Raw genomic sequence first — 16,072 nt, 5'->3', positions numbered from 1 at the left:
AGAACCCTTTCGTTCGTGAAGAAACAACAACAAGAATTGAGGGGTAAAAGGGGATTTTTCTTATTTTTTTTTCTGTTTAATTTCAGTTAAATATTTTCATAGAACTTTCCGACTTCATGTTGGCCGCTAAATTGTAGGTTTAAAAATAATTTACTAAAATTAAAAACTGTTCAGAAAATCGTTTGTGGCTCTCCTCCATTCACTTTTCCTATATGACTTTTCCCCCAGCTCTCGCCCGCAATCGTATCTGTGTGTGAGTGTATGTGTGGGTGTGTCAGTGGCTAATTTTCCTTAATACACATATATTTTTGTAATTTTGTTTTAATTCTTTTGCTCAAAAACATTCAGACATCTTTTGAATATTTAATGAAACGTTTTTCTTTTGGTTTTCTTTCCATCTTTTTTGTTTTGGGTGGCAGCATGTTCCATTTGAAATAGAGCTCGAGACTCTTTTGGAAGAGAAAGGTGTAGAGAAGTCTTAGAGTAAAGAATAGAATTCAGAAGTAGGGGCCTGGCGAAACAACGAAAAGAAATCCCAGGCTCCAGTGTCGCAGAGTCGCGTAGGGGCGTAGGGGCGTAGGGGCGTAGGGGAACATGCCGCCGCAATCTGTGCACAGAGAACACACGTACACGAATAGTATATGTAACTTTCAGCACAACATACAGAATCATATTAATTAACATAGTTTTGTCCTGGGCTCTGGATACGTCCTCACCTCCCTCCTACCTCCTCCCTTCTCCGCTCCTTCTTCCCCTATCGCAAACATCGCCATGTAAGGGTATATGTTTATCCATCCCTTTGGGACAGGATGGAAGGCAATTAACATTACAAATTCATATAGTTTTTAGTGTTTACGACATTTTCATTTCTTGCTGCTGAGCATTAAACCCCTTATTCTACGGGTTCTTCTTCTTCGTCTTCGTCTTCATCTAGATGCTGTTGTTTTTGCTGCAGATGTTTGTTGTGGGCGTTCGCTGCGTTGTTGTTTGTTTGTTTGTTTTGTTGGTTGTTGCTGTGGTGTGCTTTATGCTGCTGCTGTTGTTGTCCTTGATTTAGACGGACAACGACACGAAGCTGTTGTACTGCGTGATGTTGCGTTTGAGTATGTCTGCGCAGGGTCCCAAAACGCGCTCGAATCTGAGGGATATGGGAGGGATATCACGCGTCAAAACAGTTTCTTAATTATATGTAGATCCTTTTACGTACCTCGCCCGATCCAGCTTGACGCACTTGAGCGGCCCGCGGGCCACCACAGTAGCAGCACGTGGCCGATCCAACAGCAGGGCAATCTCACCAAAGTAATCGCTCGAGCCCAGGCGACCCACCTCAGCAGGGTCTTCGCCCTGCTACAAAAATAAGAAAGAACAGGGATAATTCGATAATTGCTCTTTAAACTGCTCTGTGGGGGGACTTACCTCTGATCGCTGCTGCAGCACCACCGCACAGCCCTCGAGGATGATGTAGAAGTCATCGCCGGCCGCTCCCTGCTTCACGATCGTCTCGCCATCGTCAAAGGAGCATGTCTCGAGCGAATCGGCCACCGTGAGGCGCTCCCACTTGTCCAGGCTCTCCAGAATGGAGACGCGCGACAAGAACTCCTCGTACATCTTGCGCTTGCGAATGGTGGATCCCATCAGAATGCGTCTGTAGGAGTCGCGATCGATGCCCCACAGCTTAACGTCGCTCTTGGCCCGCACGGTGGCAGCCCGAGGTGTGCCATAGATCAGGGCCAGTTCGCCAAAGCTGCCGCCCTCGCTGATGGTGGTCACCAGCTCGGAGTTGACGAAAACCTGTTCGAGAAGAGCCACAGTGAGTCGGGGGTACAGAAAGTACGGGCTACCGTTCACGGACTACTCACATCAACCTCTCCCACATCGATGACATAGAAGTTGTCGCCCTCATCGCCCTGCTGGATAATGTTCTCGCCGGCTATGTGGTTGACGGGGAACATGGCATCGAATATATCGGAGCGCTCGCTCTCGTCCAGATGGGCGAAGAGCACGTTCTTGGCAATGGCCTTGGACAGGGAATTCATTGTCTTGTAGTCCTTTGGCACCACCTTCTTCACATAGTTGCTGGCATCCTCCTCGGTGACAGGCTCCGCGGAGATGCCGCCGCGCCTGCGCACCGGCGGAGCAGCTGTTTGTGGCATTGGGCTGAGATCGTCGCAGTCGTCTGGGCTGATGACCTGTTTGCTGGCATCCAGTTTGACTTGTTCCTGCAAACGACAACAAACAAAGAGATCTCATTAGTATCACGGCATATCGCTCTCATTATCGCATTAGATTAGATTTTATATAGCTCTATCAGGGTCTTACGCATTTTATGACTCTATTCGTAACTAGACTATAATGTAGATAAAACGGTTTATAATTTATTTTATATAATACAAAAAGTTCCGAATAGAAAAAGGTATTACTAGGGGGCAAGCCCCTCGATGAACCGCGATATATCGATAATTTACGTGCACAAAATATCGGGTGGCGACCCAAAGCAAGCTATCGGGCGACGATAGATACCTAAAGCCAGATGTTGAATTTAGAAAAACCCTCCTTATCAGCTAGACTCTAGCGCAAGCGCACTACGCGTATTTTGTTTTTGCACTCTCGGTCCCGAGCTTTTTTTAAGCATTCTCAGGCTTGTGCGTCCGAGGGGCTCCAGCTGGGAGACCAAGGGCGTGTCTTAAACGATGGTTTTATTCAGATTTCATCTTCAATTCATGTAAATATTTCTGTTGAATGTTTTTGGTCCACAAAAGTAGGTTTTATCTGAATCACAAACTGTTAATGTCCAACATTTCCCTCCAGAATTAATCGGATTTACAAATTATTATAATTACTATTGTTGAAGGCCCTCCGTGAATGTAATTGAAGTAAGCATTTGGCTAGCTCATATACTGCTAAGAAACACGGCATTAGGGAAAATTGGAGGTTCTCGTAATTCCGATTTCCGTCGAAATTAACGAAAAGGGTAATCGGTAGCTCTATTATCATAAAACAAAGCAAAAAGAACTCAAAGAGGGAAAGAAGAAAGAAATTTGGGTCCTTTATATCAGTTGTATTGAAGCTCTCTTCGGGTCTCGTCTGTCCTTCTTCATGGGCAGGCTCCATTCTGTTGAATATTTGGGTATAACCTTTTGCCAGTTTCGGAGAATGTACCGACCCCTGGCGTTACCGGCAACTCCCACTCCTTTCGTGCGTGTGAAGTGCGTCATTCGCTGTGGGCGGAGTGGGGGCGTCTGGGGCGAGGACACAGAAACTGCAATCAGGAGTGCCACGAGCTCTTTCTGAGAAATGCATTATTCAAATGTCAAAAGGCAGATGCACGGAACCCGGAAAAGCTCCGTTCCCCTTTCCTTCCCTTCCCCCCCCCCCCCCCCCTGCACCGTTCACCCACGCGAAAGTCATTAAGCTCTCTCGTCATCATCATCCCGCCCGGCAGTTAAAAGCTGAAGAGCTTTGCATTCTGACTTCTGGCGGGCGGTGTCTGTATCCTGCCTGGCGTCTTAACTTCTTATGCAAATTAAGGCCCACATGCAGCCCACATTCCCCATGTCCCCCCTCGCCACCCCCCCATCCCAGGCACCCGTCCAGCTGCCCAATTGCAGTGCGCGAGGCTCTGGGTCGGGCCTGGCCCGGGCCCGGGCCCGGGAAAGTGTGTATCTAAAGGGGGGAACGGGGGCGGTCTCTGACGTCAAAGCAGCCAGGCAGAACCCTGACCAGCAGCTGCCCCAAGTAGCATGATTAAGTTGCATTAAACTGTCACTCAATGCGACTGCAAGTGGCGGCCAGTTGTCAGTTCCATTCCGCCTAAAAATAGCCATCAAAGTGCATCCACAAGTGCACGAGATATTTGGTATCTAATAATCTATCTAATGGTTCAAGAAGCATCAACGCACACACCTATCTGGGGTATATTTAATGGGAATATCCAAGGGGCTTACTTTAAGTCCCATCTAAAAGAAATCTTTCTTGTAATAATCAAAGCAATCCTGGGTTTTGCGCTCTACAGCACATTTGTGCGCCTTACAGCACCCTGTTATGCGACAACTGCAGTCCCTGCAGTCCCAGGGTCCCAGAGTTTCTTTAGAACCCCCGAAAATCCTTGACAGTATCAGAAATCTTTGTATATCTTCCTTCAAAGTATCGTTAAATAAAATAAAATATTTAAAGATTTTCCTTGAATCTTAATTACAAATATTTTCTTGTCTTGAAGCACGCAAAAGATTTGTTCTACAGTGGGATTTTACTTCGAAAACCCCAAGCGGAATGACCATCGAAAATCATTTATTACTAACCATAAAATATCATCGGGCGGGGGCCCACAGAACTTCAAATGAAACGGCGCAAGTTTTTTATTGTCTAAACAAACGCACGAAGGCGAGCGAATATTGTAAACAAAGCGGTTGAAAAATATGAGAAAAAGGAGAAAATAAAACAGAGAAAAGAGAGAATCGCAATTATAAAGTGAACCAAACAATCATCGGTCGGGGATGATGATAGCACGAGCCACTCCGAATGTGTGGCCCCTCAAAGTACTTGGGCCGCTGCCAGGCACTGGGCACCGGGCACCGGGCACCGGGACGGGACCTGTCGCTTCGAATGAATTCAGGTGGCAAAACAATCGAGTGCCGCCCCATTCGCCGCCACCTGCCAGGCATACAAATGGCTCCAATATCGGCTCCCATGTCGAGGCGAGTCCACAGTCCATCGCTGAATTTGCATATATATTTCAGCGCCATTCGTGGGACCTGTGCAGCCAGCCGGCAGCCGGCAGCCAACGGCCAACCTCCAACATTCAACAGCAGCAGAAAAGCAGCATCATGCAGTCATGCCACCACCCTGCCACACTGCCACCGTCTCCGGCTCCGGCTCGGGCTCCTGCAATAAAATTGCAACTTTGTTGACTCTGGGCTCCTGGCTGGGTCAGGAGCCAGTAGCCAGGACCCAGCCATACCCAGTCGTGGGGCGTGTGTGCCTTGCGATACGAGCGATATGACCGTGACCTTTGTGCAGACGCGGAGTCGGCGCCCAGCCAACCCGTGGCCGTGGCCGTGGCAGTGGCAGTGGCAGTGGCCATGCCCCCACCCTTAACCCGAACACAAACACGAACACTCTTTTGCGATTTATTTCCTTTACTGAATTTCCCCTTTTCCGGACTTTTTGTCAGCTGCATGGTTTTCCGCTTTTAGCAGCGTTTTCCGATGACATAGTCGTACCGTTTAGCGGAAATCGATTTCGCAGTGTAAATTGAATCCAAAAACCTCTGCCCTGCCCTGCCCCGCCCTCGGATGAGTTGACTTTGTGGTTGGGGCTTCGTGCGCTGGTAAAACCTCTTCTTACCCACGTAGGCCCCGGGTGGCTCGAAAGTGTGGAGTCTTGACGAGAGCGTCACACAGCTCGAGGCTCGACATTGGGGGCCCTTATCAAAATTACTTGCTAATAAAGGCCAAACAACATTTATGGGAACGGTGACAAATGCCACTCTGATTACTCGTAGATGTCAGAAAATAGAGGGCGGGCGTGGTTGAGATACGTTGAGAAGGTGGGGGACAAGAGTGTGACATGTGAAAAGTGGTCGACGGAATGCGGACTAATTAGCAGATATGGCAGATATAGCCGATATTCTTGTGTCAATTGCCAAGCAAAGGATGTTGAAAATGGGTTTTTAGCCCTTTGAGGAATAGTTAGGCAGTTTTTATAACAGTATAACAGTTTGTATAACAGTATAACACTCTTTCTTAAAACAGAGGGTATGCCTGTAAACTACTTTTTATATCAGTATAATAGTATACAACTTTTCATATCAGTATAAAAGTTTTTATAACAGTATAACACTTTTTCTTAAACAGATGGTATGCCTGTAAACAACTTTTTATATCAGTATAACAGTATACCATTTTTCATATCAGTCTTACAATTTTTGTAACTGTATACGACCAGTGCTGCTACACCTGTGTGTATAACAGTTTTTGCACTCGTATGCCAGTTGGTGTAATGGTATTTTAGCATTTCGACGTATAACAGCAAGTTATAATCGTATCCAACGGTTGTATGACAGTTTTGTGGGGCTAACCGAAAAGGTCTCCAACCCAAGCAGGTACCTGTTTTCAAGGCAACCGCTAAAGAGCCCCTAAACGATTAGATCCCCCCCTTGAAGAGATATCCAGAGCAGCTCTGAATAGTGTACAACACAGGGATCATTATACGAGTAGGTAGAATCCAAATATATAAATAGGGATATACAAATATAACACACCGAGAGTGAGATGTGAGTGCAGCAACCGCAGTTCGTGTACCCCGTTAGAGATAAAAGTTAGTTAAGCATTTTTCCCAGCCTATTTTCACTTGTCTACGGTCCACAAAATGTGCATTATAACAGTGACAATGGAGCACTTATGGGTCGACAAATAGGGGGGCAATAGAGCTCTCCACGCTCTGGCCGTTGAATGCAATTGTGGCGGCCTGTGTGGGATGTGTTGTTGCATCCAATGAGCATGAATAAACGAGTGATTGTGCAAGCGATACAAACAAACATACATACTGATGCATGTGTACTCGTAAAATCGTATAATGAATGAATAGCAGTAAAAACTAGACTGGACTTATGGTTCTACTTATATGTACAAACATATATGGTAGACTTATGGGACTAACAGAAGAAGCATTTTGCAAACCTTAGGCATATTTTCTGCTTTTGGTCGAGTATCTATGCGTGTGTTTTAGTGTTTCTTTTGTTATCCGCTTGTAGGTGTGTGTGTGTGTGTGCCACTTCTCTCAATGTTCAACAACAAATTCACTTCTAATATGGACACAGAAAAACAAACAACGAAATGAAAATGCGCGACGTGCTGTGAGATTTATATTTTAGAATGTTTCCACTGTTGGACTTGTGATTCTTATGCTTCTCGCAGCAAACAGCAAACAGCAGAAGAACGAATCCACTAGCCACAAAACTACAAGCAGCGGTGGCAGCAGCAGCAACAGCAACAGCAACAGCAAACAAGAAGAGTGAGAAATATTATAGAAATATTACGTATACGTATGGCGCGGACAGGCGAGCAAATACGGCCAACCATGCCAGCAATGACAAATCCAATGTCAAAGTTTTATAAAAATAAATATTCAGAAATGCTGAGAAATATTTCTTCGAATTGGACACAAATTCTATCCATCAGCAGACACTTTCTGCTTGAACTGATCAAATAAGTAAAGGTCTTTGCAAAAGGGTTTTCCCCCTCCAAGACCGAGAAAGACATGCAGTGTCCAGCACTGCGTATGATTGATATTTACTGGGGGCACTGGCTATTAAAAGAATTCGCCACGAAATTAATTGGCATAAATGTGCGATGCCATTGGCTATAAAATTATATAAAAAAAAAACAAGAGAGATCCTAAAAATATATCATTATGAGATCGTGCGTCACTAGAGGGGCACATATTTATGTGATTTAATTTTCTTTTCTAGTCTTTAATTTCCATTTTTTTTTTTTCTATCTCTCTCGCTCTCTCTGCTGCTCCTTAAGTCGGCAGTTTTCGCTTCTGTTGTTTCCCTTCCTGCCATATACTGTCTCGTATAATTGCTTAATTAATCCAATTGCAGGAACACGACTCAGTATGTGGCAGGGCTATATAGCATGTACGATATTCTGTGTGTGTTTCTTGTGTCTACCCGCTGTTGTTGCTGTTGCTGTTGCCGCTTCTGTTTCTGCTTTTGCTTTTCCCGGACCCGGGACTCGGAATTGGAATCGGACTTGGACTCGGCGTATTGTCTGTCTTTTCGCGTATTTACAAAACGGAGGCGCGACACAAACTGAAAACTCAATTCGAAATCGCGTTCCGTTTGCCGCAAAACTGTGCGGCTGACGGCAGCAGCAGCAGCAGCGACGGCAGCGACGGCAGCGTCGCGGCTTCGCGTCTCTGCTGAATAGTTTCCTCCACCGCCCACACGCCCACTCATCCTGCTACACATGTGAGTGTGTGTGTGTGTGTCTGTGTGTGTATCTGTGAACCGTTATGTGTGGTGTGTGCTCTGCTCTGCTCTGCAGACCGTTCGAGGTTGCTTTTGTGGTAGGTTGCTGTGGCCAAGAGGCAGCCCCCGTGAGATTTAGGCAGCAGCACTGCGAGAAAAAACCAATAAAATCTGTATGAATCTGTATCCCTTGGTCTCGCACTGCTCCCAGATTTATACTGGAAGTGAGTGGCACCAGAGCGCCAAAAAAGGCGCGACCGAGAATGCAAAAACAAAATACACAAAGTGTCTAGCTGAAGGATGGTTTTTCCCGCTTAAGACATCTAATAGATATTCTAACGAATGGGCAAAGACAGTAGGCCCGCAGTAGTAGGTGGGTTGTTATGCCATTCACCTCTTAGAAAAACCACATAACTTCTTTTGTCGAATTATTCGAAAGTCGAGTCAACTTTGAGTATACTTTGAAGATAAAATCTGTATGAAACCCTCGTTTCAGACTGTACCCATTACTCCGAGATGTAGTCTTCAACAACTGAGGCCAAACTATTGCATTGCGGCAAAAGAGAATGCCTGAGAATCCAAAAATAAAATAGATGTCGTGTGCATGACACGACTGGAGTGTCGCTTATGGTAAAAACACATTTTATAAATATTTTTCTTACATTTCTTACATCCATTTTTGTTTTAAATATATTATTTATTCCTTAAGACTTAAGGTCTTTACTTCCAACTCTTTTCTCGAGCATTCTTTAACGTTTCTTCTTTCCGTTTTGCTATTCTTAGTCTAAAATTTCTCCCAGTGCTGCCATAACATGACCCTCTGGCCGCTTTATCAATTATAACGAAAGTAACATTCGCTACAAAATATTTAAAAAGTGGGAGTCATCACAGAAACTACAACAAGCATGAGAGCCACACAACCACACAGCCACAAATTGTGGCCAAGAGCACTTTTTGGCCCGAAGAACCCGAAGATGAGAGGAATGGAAGGCCGAATGCCCGTTCCATTCGATTCGCGCACCTTTCGGGGCTCTCAGGTCTCTGAAAACAAATCAATTTGAGCGCCAGTGCCAACAGAAGACAACAACAATAACATCCAAACGGAAAGGCTGCAAAAATAACAAGAAAACAAGAAATCAAAAAATCAAGAAAGAAAAGCTGGATTTGGGGGTCGAGGCATTTGATACCCTTAAAGATTAATCATTCAAATGTCCGATATATCGTTCTATATGTTACAGATCTGTCGATATTTGTGGTTCCTAGAATGCAGAACTTTTCATAGAAAAGGACACGCTGACATTCCTTCTGTTGTATTTCTTGGCTGACCAAAAGGTTAATCAAAATCTGAATACCCTCTGGAAGGGTGCGCCAAACAGAGGCAACAAAAAAAAAAAACCGAAAGTTTGTAGGCGGCTTACGAGTATTTTTTCGCCAGGCAGCGGCGGAAACAGATTTGATTTGCTATGGCAGCAATTTATAGTTTCGTGTGGCCATAAATATGCAAATTCACTCGCGCACATTCGCCGCTTGCTCACTCCGGATAAATTGTCAATAACAATTACAATTATATCTCATACTCGTGCTCGTGCTCGTGCTCGTGCTGGGCACTCGAAAGCGAAACCATCTTCATGGAATGCTCTCATTAGCACTGGGATGGACGATGCGAAGGGCTCTACACAGACGCCTAGTTAGGATTACAGCTGTCTCTGCCTCTGGGGCCTTGGGGCAGTTGGGGCACAGGTGCAGGTGCAGGTGCAGGTTGGATGACAGGTTAAGTGTGGCAATCTGAGCAGCGCCTCGAGGAGAGGGGCCTCTCTGTGCGCTCCTTAAGTGGGTGTTAGTGGATGCAATTTGTCATTCCTTCAAGGTAAATCGTCAAGGTATCATGCACACGACGTGCATTTTGTTTCCTTTATTCTCGGGCATTCCCTTTTTGCACTCTTCGCTGATTCTATAGCAAGGACTGGCAGCTTCCCCAGGACATCAGCACACGCCGAAGAAAGAACGAAATGAATTATGTATCATATCATAGTATAGCCTCCGCTGAACTTCTCTATTGAATTATCTTATCCCTGACTCCTCTCTGTTCTTTTGTGGCTCTCTGGCAAATTAAATTTCGGTTTTCCTTTGTAGCACAGCAGCACTCGGGAACACTCTGAAATGTGGGCCACTGGCCATAACTTTCTATCGCCACACAGTTGAGTTCACTCATGGAACAATCGGAGGAGCGCCGGAGGAAGACCAAGCCGGAAAAGGATGCGCTGCATTGAAATGCGGAAAAGCTTTTTGTCTTCTCGGTTCCTCGGTTGCTCGGTTGCTCGGTTCCTCGCTTCCGCTCTGGCACTCTTCCGCACTGAAAATGTGTGTGTGACTGCGTTTTATAATCGAATTAATTAAAATTTTGCGCCCTACTTGACGCAGTTTCTCCTCCTCTGTCCCGCTGCCCCTCTGCCCCTCTCTCTCTCTCTCACCCTCCCCCACTGTTTGGCGTGTTTTTGCCCTTTAAATGTTTCAGCCGTAAAGCCTGGAAAAAGACCCGTGGAAAACGGGTCCCCGTGCGCTGCAAGCAACACCCACAAAACTTTGTTCAGCGAAATTTCCAATTCAGTGAACTTTTTGTTCTGCTCCTGACACTGCCTCCTGCCACCTGCCACCTGCCACCTACCCCCGCTGTGATGTGTGGCGGTGCGGGGTGGTCGGTCCTCCCAGAGCCATAATTTACACAGAAAGCTTCTTCTGTTGTTGCCAGAGCCTGCATAAACATTATTTTTGGGGACACAAAGGCGTCCCCGTATCGATAACTGGGATCTGTTCTATGCCTTCGACGGTCCTTCGATGGTCCTCCGCTGCTCATTTATGATTTTGGCAACTGGCAAGCGAATGTCCTGCGAAAGGGACAACGACAATCGTCGTCACAGCTGCCATCGCCGAGCAGCAAATTGACAGCTGAAGCGACGTCCGAGGACTCTGACTGGCTGGATGGCTGGACGGCTGACGTCAGACGGCCCAAAGGACAAATGTGGTTAAAGGAATCTTTCGAGAGACCAATTATTCGGTAAAAAGAATGATTAACACAGATCACACACCATCCGAGATTATCCCAGAGTAATTCTCGCTTAAATACGATACATTCAATGGAGTTCTTTCTTTTCTAGCCTTTTGAATTGACTGTACATTAAAAGCCGATGTGTACACACTGAAAAACACAACAGCTAGTGCCAGGGCTGTCGCACATTCACAGTTTTCGCATTTAAGTGAGTGTAAATATTTAATGGTTATTCCTGAAAAGTTTAGTTTTTCCTTTTACAATAAAAAAGAAATAGTAAAAAAAAAATGAGAGCCATTCGCTTAAGGGAAAGCGAAATTTAAGCTCCTTGAAAACTGTTGCTCATCGGAGTAGGCCAGAGTTTGCCTCCCATCGACAGCCCACGGCCTTAAGTTTTCCTCTCCTGCGCTTCAGGACTGAGATTTTAGGCCCTCGTTTTCTTATTAGCCAAATTATTCATGTGCCACACTCTGCTGGTCTGAGGCAAACGGCGTTTATAAGCCGTCTAATGGATGAGGGCGCACAAAAGGTCGCTCCACATCCTGCCGGAGATACACAAGGAGATACGGGGGACACGGAGGAAAGTTGTTTGTCCTGGGAGCAGGTCTGCGGAAACGAAACAGAACGAAATGGAATGGGGTCTGTGGGGGCGAGTGTATTATTTACATAAAAGTTTTCGCATTGGTTTCGGTTCTCAATAAATGGAGACCCCCGAAATGAAAACAAAACGATGATTTATTTATGCACAAGTCGTGGGTGCGATAGGGATACCTCCACTCTTCTCAATTTTTCTCAGAAATACATATACAAAAATAGATTTCAATATCAAATTGAATTCCGGGAAAATCCTGTCCATAAATCAACGAAGAGTAGCCCAATTAAAGGCGAAAATCAGATGACATTTTGCCTACAGTTTCCAAGGATAATCCTCCCCCCCTCCCCCATATCCATCCCAACATAAACCAGTGTACCCACCATGGCTGATCCGCTTGGATTTCCTGGTTTCTGGTTTCGGGTTCCTCCTAGTCCTAGTCCTAGTCCTCGTTTTCTTTTCTTTTCTTTACTTTTTATGATTTGTTGTTGTCTGTTTTATGGTCCAATTTGGCGGTCAATGGCGATAAAGTCGTAAAGCCGTTTGTCTGGCACGATTTTCGGGTCTCTAATCACACGCCGGCGTCAACAGCACGGAGGGGCGGACGAGCCGATGACAGGTCGCAACGCTGGGTAGAAGGGGGGGCCTTAGGCGCGTAACGCGGCTATAAACAAGACCATTAAGTGGTCAACAATTCGATGATCAGGACCCGCTGCCGGAATACCCCAGAGGCAATCAATCAGCGGCAGAAGCAGCGCCACCAGACGCAGACACGGTTACAGTAACGGTAATGGCGAACGGTAAAAGTAACAGTAACACAGTAACGAGGACAACGGACGATTGGAGGCGACTGATACAGGAGCACACACGCAACCGAAGAGGAAAGCACTCTGACTCTGACTGAGAGAGGGACGTCGACGGCGACGGCGACGACGACGACAGGATGACCTTCACCAATACGCACGCACAGATAAAGGATACAAATACACATATATATATATATATATGTATATGTATATATATGGGCAAAAAGTAAAGTTTTCGCACACACATACAGCTATGACGCAGCGGCTGGCAAAAAGCTTCGGCAGGAGCTAAAGGAGAAGCCAGCTTTGATTTCGTTAACTGCCTCCTTTCGAGTTTCAAGTGCAAATTCGACATTAACTTGCAAAAAAGCTGCCCAAACTGTGAGAGACAGAGAGACAGAGAGAGAGAGAGAGAGAGAGACAGTAGGAGTGTTTGGGTGTAGGAGGAGAGTAAGTGCGTCTGTGTGCGTCAGGTAAGTTTTCGATACCCCGCAGGAGTGCAGGGTAGAGGGTATACCATTTTGCCCATCAAAGATGTTCAAGAACTGGCCGCGTCCGCCTGGTACGAATGGTACGGATAAAAAAGCTTTGGAAACACATATAAGTATGTTTATTCAAAAACTAAATTTTAGACATTGATTTAACTCTCTTCTTGTCGGTTTTTATCCAGGTAGAAGCATGCTGTTGCCACCAGGCCCAAAGCTCTCCTCTGCCGGCTAGAGCCAGCGATTTAGCTCTCATTTAATGCCACTTCCTCCGAGGAGGGGGCTTGGGCCGTAGAAGGATGGAGTGGATGTAAATCCTCGTGCGGCTGTATATGGGATAAAATAATTATGTTTCAATTAAATATAGTTTGAGAAAATATACTCCCGATTTCCACACCGTGCATCTGCTATACTCTGCCTTACCGCGAGGGGTATAAAGTATTCGTTAGGGACCTGTTTGTTGGGCTCTACCGCCGCTAACGACATCGTCATTTGCAGCTACACGAGGTAGAAGCACAGCAGAGACGCGGAGGCAGAATATAACTGTAATCAAAGCTTTTCTCACGCGCACACTCTCGCACTAAGGCGGGAAGAGCTTTTAGGCGGACCATACACGGACAGAGCGCAATTCTCATGGATTTCGTGGAGGGAGCGAGGGAGGGGGCTAGGGAGGGCGGAAAGATTCGGGATCACTTACGATTTCCTCCTCGGGAATCGTCGTGCAAGAGGTGCGCACATGACGCACCCGATGCATCGCGTCCAGGCTGAGACGATGCTCGTGCTCGTCGCGCAGCAGGGCATCGAAGACAGCAACGCCCCCATCGATGCTGCTCTCGCGCAGTATGCGCCCACCGCGTCCACTGCAGTGCTGATGGTGATGGTGGCCCGCGGTGCCTCCCACTCCGCCCTCGGAAAAGGAACGGATGCGCATCGCTCCGTTCTCGTCGGTGGTTAGGGCCACCGACCTGAGGCGATCCATGACCGCATCCTGGATGCTAGTCATACTCAGCTGGTTGCCCATTGCGGCGCAACAGCAGACTAGCAAGCACTAAAACAACAACAACAACAACAAAAAAAAACAAATCCTTCGACGGACTTTGCAGGTGGTGGGTGCTTCCTCTGATTGCTTCTGCTCGGCGCTAGGATGTTTATCGGACTGAAAGCTGACTCGGGCATTCAACAGGCAAAACAGCAACAGCAGCAGCAGCAGCAGCAGTAGCAGCTCCCGAGAGAGCGCCCACACACATGGAATGAAAAGAGAGAGTGTGAGAGAGAGTGAGAGAGGGAGAGGTGGGTGTAGGACATGGCCATAGCACTGCCCGGTTGCAAGCAGCGCTCTCTGCAGTCTGTTGCGTCGAGAAAGGAGAAGCTTTCAGGCTCTGGCGAACTGCAGGATGCACTACCCCGGGTATTCTCTCTCTCTCTCTTTTTATCTCCGGCTGTCCCACACATCCCCAGGGATGTGCTTTAAAAAATCCCTCACACTCCCTGTCGCATGGACTGGGGTGTAGGTGAGTATGTGTCCTTAGCGCCATTGCATTTAAAAATAGACCGGAGGTGATATTGATTTTCATGTGGAGCGGCATTGGCAGTGGCTGTTGACCAACCCAAACACACGCTTGTTGCTTTCGCATCGAACGGGAGATGGAGATGGGGATGGGGATGGGGATGGGGATGGCGGTGGAAATGGATGCTGGTGTCCGTGTCCGTGTCCGTGTCCCCATCAGCCACCAGAGTCCAAAGTCAACGAAACATGATTGACCATTTTCCAAGGCCTCCCCCAACAATCTTTTTATATATTTGCCTCGCCATCTCGCATCTCCCATATTGTCGCTATTGCACTTACCAACCTCTTAAAGAAGTGATCTTTTGATGTTCATTTGAAGGACAAGGGACAAGGGCATACCATACCCAGACTGATCCCCAAACCATCTATATTTGGGACGGGCCCCCGTTTGACCTTCCTCGGCCCAGTCTCTCGCTTGGCCCTGGACTTGGACTTGAACTTGGAGGCGCCAGCATCTATGGCTGACTACGCGACTGCTTTAAATCGAAGCACGAGTGGTAAAGGAAACTCTTCTGGGATTCAATTGTTCCTTTTAGCATAGGTTGTTGGAAGTACATAACTGAAGATGGTAGAGGCCAGTGGAGGGCGATGATTGAACCCTGGATGGTGAACATGGAACAAGTCACAGCCGCTGAGGCTTCCCAGGGTAGCCTTTGAAGGAGGCCGCCCCCAGCCGTAATATTCGCGCAGACAGTGACACGCACACACCCACAAACAATCAAATAACCAAAAAGTATGTACATATAGATATAGATATGCATGAATGGGGGACTCACCCGCTCCAATTTCTGAAAGTACTGCCGCAGGAACTGCACGGGATTCTCGGGTCGGCAGACGCACAGCTGGACGATGCAGTCTTTGAGGACGCGCTGGATGCCGTGCGTCTGTATATAGTGCTCGCACTCCCGAAGACTCTGCTCCTCCAGCGTTTTGGCCATCATGTAGGTGGACATATGGGCGGCTTGCCGCTGGCTTTGGGGCTACCTTTTGGAGCTGGTGTATTTACTTGTATTCTTATTGTTGTTTTTGGTACTAGTTGTTGGCTGATGGCGTCGACGTTGGCGTTTCTTTGCTACGCAATATACACAATTTCTATGTATGGGTGTGTGTGTGTGTGTGTGTGTGTGTGTGTGTGTGTGTGTGTGTGAGTGTGGGTGGTGATTGGGATTGGTTTTTTTTTTTTTGATTGCACGTCTCGAACGGTGGGGGGATTTGGTTTCGGTTTTAGATTTATTCACTACTGGAAAATCAAACTAATTAAAGAGTGTGGGAGGGGCGTCGAGTGCACTGCGTGTATCTCTGTATGTACTTGTGTGCTTTTCTGGCAGCGTGCTCTTTCTTTCTTTTCGTTTTGGCACCGTTTTCCTATGACTGCCGAGACGTTTTCACTTTTGTCAATTCACTCCGTTCTGCCCTTTTAGCCTGTCACGTATTTGATTACCGATTGCACAGGGCCTTGCCGCAGCATACGGATCACTTGGAATTGCTTTTGCAATGTCCTAAATACTGTTTTTTCATAAAAACTTAACTAATTTTCACGCACGTAAACCACAAACGCTGTTGTTGTTGTTGTTTTTTCTGCATGTAGTGATGGGCATTCCATT

The 16,072-nt window shown here is 46.7% G+C and overlaps 2 protein-coding genes across 6 annotated transcripts; both read right to left on the bottom strand.

Annotated features, from left to right (window-relative positions):
* Positions 1 to 406: 406 nt before the first annotated feature.
* On the bottom strand, positions 407 to 16,067 carry LOC108151948 (cAMP-dependent protein kinase type I regulatory subunit). 5 transcript variants are annotated; one of them, XM_033386253.1, is made up of 6 exons: positions 7,755 to 7,807; positions 6,678 to 6,802; positions 1,860 to 2,219; positions 1,417 to 1,791; positions 1,208 to 1,347; positions 407 to 1,138 (listed from the first exon to the last, which is right to left on the bottom strand). In XM_033386253.1, exons 2-6 carry the CDS (start codon positions 6,684 to 6,686, stop codon positions 1,054 to 1,056), a joined length of 969 nt encoding a protein of 322 aa, XP_033242144.1. In that variant the 5' UTR covers positions 6,687 to 6,802; positions 7,755 to 7,807; the 3' UTR covers positions 407 to 1,053. The 5 variants fall into 5 exon arrangements, with proteins under 5 accessions (XP_033242144.1, XP_033242143.1, XP_017136373.1 ...); XM_033386252.1 differs by having other exon boundaries at positions 7,673 to 7,763; XM_017280884.2 differs by lacking the exons at positions 6,678 to 6,802; positions 7,755 to 7,807 and adding an exon at positions 15,245 to 16,067.
* Positions 13,135 to 14,059, bottom strand: LOC108151952. Its single transcript, XM_017280890.2, has 2 exons — positions 13,599 to 14,059; positions 13,135 to 13,227 (listed from the first exon to the last, which is right to left on the bottom strand). The coding sequence occupies exons 1-2, from the start codon at positions 13,920 to 13,922 to the stop codon at positions 13,147 to 13,149; spliced, it is 405 nt and encodes a 134-aa protein (XP_017136379.1). The 5' UTR covers positions 13,923 to 14,059; the 3' UTR covers positions 13,135 to 13,146.
* Positions 16,068 to 16,072: the final 5 nt, after the last annotated feature.

Source organism: Drosophila miranda, chromosome XR (genome assembly GCF_003369915.1).
Source record: "Drosophila miranda strain MSH22 chromosome XR, D.miranda_PacBio2.1, whole genome shotgun sequence".
NCBI lineage: Eukaryota > Metazoa > Arthropoda > Insecta > Diptera > Drosophilidae > Drosophila > Drosophila miranda.
The sequence above is the reverse complement of the archived record's forward strand: the minus strand, read 5'-3'. Positions and strand labels throughout refer to the sequence as shown.

Excerpts from the sequence above, each read along its gene's own strand:
- LOC108151952 (XM_017280890.2), bottom strand. The coding sequence starts at position 13,922 with ATGGGCAACCAGCTGAGTATGACTAGCATCCAGGATGCGGTCATGGAT. Across the intron at positions 13,228-13,598 it reads CGATTCCCGAGGAGGAAATC|CCGCACGAGGATTTACATCC; the intron begins GTAAGTGATCCC and ends TCCCATATACAG.
- LOC108151948 (XM_017280884.2), bottom strand. The coding sequence starts at position 15,421 with ATGTCCACCTACATGATGGCCAAAACGCTGGAGGAGCAGAGTCTTCGG. Across the intron at positions 1,792-1,859 it reads TCGATGTGGGAGAGGTTGAT|GTTTTCGTCAACTCCGAGCT; the intron begins GTGAGTAGTCCG and ends CTTCTCGAACAG. Across the intron at positions 1,139-1,207 it reads GTCAAGCTGGATCGGGCGAG|ATTCGAGCGCGTTTTGGGAC; the intron begins GTACGTAAAAGG and ends CATATCCCTCAG.